The 5,974-nt window shown below is 32.2% G+C and overlaps 1 protein-coding gene across 2 annotated transcripts; it reads left to right on the top strand.

Moving 5' to 3' along the window:
• The first annotated feature begins 2,069 nt into the window (after positions 1-2,069).
• On the top strand, positions 2,070-2,874 carry LOC105118652 (glycine-rich cell wall structural protein 1-like). Of its 2 annotated transcripts, none has more exons than XM_011016638.1 (2): positions 2,070-2,372; positions 2,592-2,874. In XM_011016638.1, exons 1-2 carry the CDS (start codon positions 2,198-2,200, stop codon positions 2,726-2,728), a joined length of 312 nt encoding a protein of 103 aa, XP_011014940.1. In that variant the 5' UTR covers positions 2,070-2,197; the 3' UTR covers positions 2,729-2,874. The 2 variants fall into 2 exon arrangements, with proteins under 2 accessions (XP_011014940.1, XP_011014941.1); XM_011016639.1 differs by having other exon boundaries at positions 2,070-2,396; positions 2,619-2,874.
• Positions 2,875-5,974: the final 3,100 nt, after the last annotated feature.

Raw genomic sequence — 5,974 nt, 5'->3', positions numbered from 1 at the left:
AATTAAAATTAAAAAAAAAATCAATGCTATAGAATTGATTCAGTTTTAGAGTAGTGGAGTATGGAGTACCTATGATCTTGCGTAGAGAAGAGGAACGTCGATATGTTTTTGAGAAGCCTGAATGGTTTTAAACGATGGAAATACAAACTGAAAGAAAAAGATGAAGAGGAACTGTCTTGGATCTCTGTGTTTCTATTTTCTAAGTCTAAGGAGACTGGAGAGGGAGAGGTGGAGAGGCGAGAGGGGGCGGGTGCTCTGGCTAGGGTTAGCTGCGAGGGAGAGAGGGGACGACTGGTTGGTGTTGCAGTGTAATTAGGGTTAGCGCGGAGAGTCGAGAGAGAGGCAAGAGTGGGTATCGTTTTCAATTTATACTAGTGGTGCATAGGGACCTTTTTATTCTGAACCGGTTCCTGCATTACAAAACCAAAAACCGAACCGAACCAATAATTTTTCTAACTATTCTAATCAGTTTAATCGGTTTTTTTCTCAATTTAGTTTTTTCAATTAATTTTTTTTAGTTTTCTTAGTTTATTTGGTTTTCCGGTTTGTTTGATCACCCCTACCTATCACAAGACCCACCGCTGCTGGGTCTTTTTGACAAGCATAACCCAATGATGTTGGGCCCTATTGCCCAGCAATGGTGGGCCCACACAGGTACTCAGCTGCTGAGGTCATTCTGTCAAGGCCCAAGTTTATTTAGTATGGGTTAACTATACAGACCCAATGATTGTGAGTCTGGCTGCTCAGTAGCAATGGGCCCTATAGTAAGCATGACTCAAAGTTGGTTTTATCGGGCTTTGCTCTACCAAGACCCTGTAATAGAGGGCAACTAGATTTGCAGTCTGACCCAAGTTTCTTAGGTATGATTATGCTGTTAGACCCAATGATAACAAGTTGGCTTTCTTGCAGTGGTGGGCATTTGGATCCGCAACTGACCAAAGTTCATTGGGTTTGGCTCTTTTATTAGACCCAATGATCGTAGGCCTAACTTTACACTAGAACCCAGCAGTAGTGGACCTAAGTTCCATCAGGACCTACTAAAGATAGGCTCAGCTTTCACCATAACTCATTAGCTTGGGGCCCTTTGGTCATTAGGATTTAGCAACAGCGGGCCTTGATTGTTAACAAGACCAAGAAGCATTGGGCTCTGTTTTTCAATAGGACCTAATAGCATTGACTAGGTTTGTTTTATTCAAAATTCGATCCTGCAATTGTGCCAGAGAAAACCAGTCGACCTATCGGGTCAACTAGGAACTTAGGTAACCTAGTAAAAAATTGGTAATCTTTTTTTTTTCTACCAAATTTGTTTTTCCTATCGCTATTTATTTATATTTTTTAGTTGGCTACTAACTCATTTCAAAGTTCATTATATAAATACTAGAAAAATGCTTTATTTTTTTCAATGTGTGATTTGAAGCCCTTTATTATATATATTTTATATTCACAACAAAAAAATTATGTATTTTCAATGTAGGATAGAAAACCCTTTGGGTTTAAATATTTCAACTTAGAAGAATAAAATAATATATTTTCAATGTAGAATAAAAACTTTTGAAGTAATCTTTTAAACTTAATTTTTTGCAATGTGTATAACATTAATCCACATGAATTGTGTTTTTATTTTTTAATTTCAAATATTAAAATTTCAAATATTTTTTTCAATTTATTTGGTATGATCCAAGTCAATCCATGCAATTTTGAACCTGATTTCTTGGTCGGATCAACCCTCTAGTCAGATTTCGTAACTATAATTTTTATAAAAAATATATTTTTTAATTTATTATGTTTTTTTAACTACAAAAATATATTAAAAAAACCTAAATAATTTGTTTTAACAAAATTAAAATATTTAATCAACGGCCGAGCATAGCTACAAAACTCTAAAACAAGTGGGCTTTCCTACAAAACACTAGGCGCTGCTAAAGTGGTCCCCACATTTTATTTTATTTTATTGGTTTTTGTTATTGTTATTATATTATTGCTACACTCTAGCTAGCTGCTTTGCTTTTCCTTTGGGCTTCGAAAGTATTTGACTTGCAATCATGATGGTGCATTAGACTATTGTTGGTTTGCCAAATTGGCCACCGGATAAACCCTATATAAAGGAGTTTCTCCTTGCAAGCAAAGCAAGCAAACATTGCAGAGAAGCTTGTTGCTAGCTAGCAATTTATCTTGGCATAAACAGAAAGTTGCATTCATGGCGGCTGTGTCTTCAAAATGGGTTTATTTGCTTCTACTTTTCTTGTGCATTGTTCTTCATTCGAGTGCTATCACTCTTGGAGGCGGTGCTGGTGGAGGTGGTGGAGGAGGAGGAGGTGATGGTGGTTCAGGTCCTGGCGGGGGCTTCGGAGCAGGAGGTGGTGCAGGTGGTGGTCTTGGAGGCGGTGCTGGTGGAGGTGGGGGAGGAGCAGGAGGTAGTGGTGGTATTGGTGGTGGTTCAGGTCATGGCGGGGGCTTTGGAGCTGGAGGTAGTGCTGGTGGAGGAGGAGGAGGCGGTGGTGGCCTTGGAGGTGGTGCTGGTGGAGGAGGAGGAGGCGGTGGAGGCGTAGGTGGAGGATCAGGCCATGGAGGTGGCTTTGGTGTAGGTGGAGGTGTAGGAGGTGGTGCTGGTGGTGGAGGATTTGGAGTTGGAATTGGCGTTGGTATAGGAGTTGGAGTTGGAGTTGGTGCAGGTGCCGGCCAGGGATCTGGTATTGGTTCTGGCAATGGTAATAGTGGCAGGCATTAAACATACTTTACCTTGAAAACAATCTTATTAATTAAAGGAAAACAGAAGATTTCTAGCTTGAAGCCTAATTAATCACCTTCTGTGATGTCAGTTTTCCCACCTTCTCCTGTAACTTCGGTTCTTATAAAACACTATTTGTCACTGTAGTTTCTGTTCCCAGATTGAGATTAAGATCGAGGCTTATGTAATGTAACTAAGAAATTAATATGAAATGAGATGCCTTCCAAAGCAATCTTGCAAACGATTCTTTTCTTTTTTTTCCTACAATCATTAGTTTACCAGTTGTTTTCAGAATCTAAGCACCTAGAGAACAGCAATTAAGTTCTTCAATGTCCACAAACTATCTGGGCATGAATTAACACAGAGACTTCACTCAAACAATCATAATATCATATGGTATTCGGCCTAGAATCCCGATTTCAGAATAAACTATGAGGATAGTGAGAGGCCCGACCTCCATGTTTAAGAGTAAGATGAACAGTGAGCCGCCTCTTGACTGGTGAGCATATGGTAGTTTGGACTTGAAGCTAACATCAGAGCAAACTGCATTGAGGTTGCTGAACAAATCTCCAGAAAAATTAAATGAAGTTTAGTTAATGATAACTTAATTATGAGGGTGAAACTCTCTGTTTCAAGCCTTACTTTTGTCGATCCATTGCTAATATATGTAGATTAATATCACACTGTATAAAGCTAGCTGTAGATGGATGACATAAAGATCACGACAATTCCCATCGATCGTCTACAAGCATTAATTTTGCTCATGGACTGCAGAAACTAGTTGAAGAACCCACAACATCTTGAGTGTTCATTGAGATTGAACGAATCAAGATTCAAACTGAAAAGAACTCACCCCATAATGCTTGTGCAAAACGAGGGAAAAAATGTGTTCCCCTCAAGATTTCATGACCATATGATCAAGAACTTCCCTAATACAAACACAAAGGCGAAAATTAAAAATCCCTTCAGTAAGATTTTCCTCTCCATAAGCTGTACGCCGTCAATGACAATAAGCTGCTGATAGCTGGCCATCACCTTTCAAACTAATAATACCATCATCAAAATTATGTGATGGTTAAATAATAAAAATTAAAAATTAAATTTTTTTTTTTTTTTTATAATCTCATATTTTTAGTTATTTATATAAAATTAAGTATGGTGTGTGCAAATTTATCTGTATATCCACGTTAATTTTAAAAAAATAATATTATCATAAAAAACTTTAATTATTTAAATATTATTTTATAAAATTTATTTAAAATATCTTTTTATATAAAATAAAAAAATATAAAAAAACTCAGGCCTCGTCTTCCCGTCCAAGTGCCCCAGAAAAACTAGTTAAGTGCGCTTGGGTCCATAAAACTAAAACTAGACTCGCATGCTTGATTTTTTTAAATGGAGGAATAACAAATTATCTATCCAATTATTGTTTTTAAAATAGGAGATATTGTATTGTCTACTTATGCAGACAACTCATTGTTGTCTTAGTGACTTTCAAACCACCTTTGAAGTTTGGAAAGTTAGGATCAGAGTTTTTCAGCTCTTAAAAACCAAATTTTAACCTTTTTTAACTCGAAAACATTGTAAAAATATCATAAAAATTTTAATAAATTTTAAAAATAATTATTTTTCATTTGGTTGGTTTTTATAAAAAATTAACCAAATTAATTTTTTTAAAAAAACCAAAACAAAACCAAAACTAGTTTAAACGGACCGGTTTTGGTTCGGTTCTATTCGGTTTTAGGAAAAAACAGTTCAAATTGATTTAACATGATTTTTTTAGTTTTTCTTGTTTGGCTTGATTTTTTGGTTTGACTCAATTTTTTTAGGTTTAGCTCAATTTTTATTCATTTTTCAGTTTTAGTTTGGTTTGGTTTGATTTAGTTTTTTTTTATCCAGTCTTATAAAACTAAAATCAAACTAAATTAGTTAGTTTTTTCAAAATTTTAATTGATTTAATCGATTTTTTTTAAAATTTAATTTTTTTTATTAATTTTTTTTTTATGTTTTGAATTGTTTTAATAAACTAATCTCAAAAATAAATTTTTTAAAATAAAAAATATTATCTAGATATATTTCAATATAAAAAATATTTTGAAAAATAATTATAATCACACCTACTAACAATTTTGCAACAATGTATATTATAGCAATACATTTAAATAGAAAGCACTAGATTATTGTTTTTTATATAACATAAAATAAAAGTAGAATACATTTGTCACCGAGACTATGCAATACAGAGAGACCCATGATATGATTGTAAAACTCTGTTTGGTTATGTAGATGTATACATGTTTAGCTGCGTCAACAATTAACAATATATTTAGTTAATAGCGGATCATATTTTTTAATACATGAATCCCATACAAATATGTATTCCAAACGCAGGAATAGTACAAGCAAGTCTATCTTGCTTTTGTCGTGGCTGCTCATGAAAAGTAGAGAATGAAAATAAAGAAAGATGCTTTCAAATGCGGAGATTTCTATGATGGTTATGCTTCTATGACAAGTCTAAATTAGTTGATGTAATTGTTTTCTTATGATATTTTAATATTAAATAAGTATAATGATAACAAATTGTTATTATGATTTTAGAAAAAAATTATGATAGCCTTGGAAAAGAGATATATTTCTTATATAAAATTTATTTAAAAAAATAATTTATTTTATGTATTATTTATAAAAAACATTTTTTAATTTTTAATTCATTTCCAAGAAAATACATAGAGAATAAATAAATAATTTTTAAAATAAAAAGATATTAATAATTAATTAGTTTTATTATATATATAAAAAAATAATCGATTTTGAATTATATGTTTGAAATTAGATGGTAATTATGAATAGGTTTTTATGATATTTAAAATTATATTTTTTGCCGAATGAATTTTATCCATGATAGAATTGCAAATAATTTAATAAAATAATAAAAAATACTTAATATAAAATATTATTTATTTCATGATATAATAGCAATACTTAAATATATACTATTTTAATTAAAAACTATCAATATTAATAAGTTTTTTTAGTTATTTTATAATTTAACTAAACACATTTATTATTTATTATTTTTTATTTAATTTTAATTTTAATTAAATTTATATTTTTTTAAACCAATCTTAATTAAAAATATTTTTTATAATTTTTTTTTTCAAAATATAACAATAATAATTATTAGAATATCAAACACTAAGCTTCGACAGGAGCGGCTTTGGATCGCATGTGAGCGGCGCCCAACGC

Source organism: Populus euphratica, unplaced genomic scaffold (genome assembly GCF_000495115.2).
Source record: "Populus euphratica unplaced genomic scaffold, PopEup_1.0 scaffold2037.1, whole genome shotgun sequence".
Lineage (NCBI taxonomy): Eukaryota > Viridiplantae > Streptophyta > Magnoliopsida > Malpighiales > Salicaceae > Populus > Populus euphratica.
The sequence above is the reverse complement of the archived record's forward strand: the minus strand, read 5'-3'. Positions and strand labels throughout refer to the sequence as shown.

Excerpts from the sequence above, each read along its gene's own strand:
- LOC105118652 (XM_011016638.1), top strand. The coding sequence starts at position 2,198 with ATGGCGGCTGTGTCTTCAAAATGGGTTTATTTGCTTCTACTTTTCTTG. Across the intron at positions 2,373-2,591 it reads AGGAGGTGGTGCAGGTGGTG|GTGTAGGAGGTGGTGCTGGT; the intron begins GTCTTGGAGGCG and ends GTGTAGGTGGAG.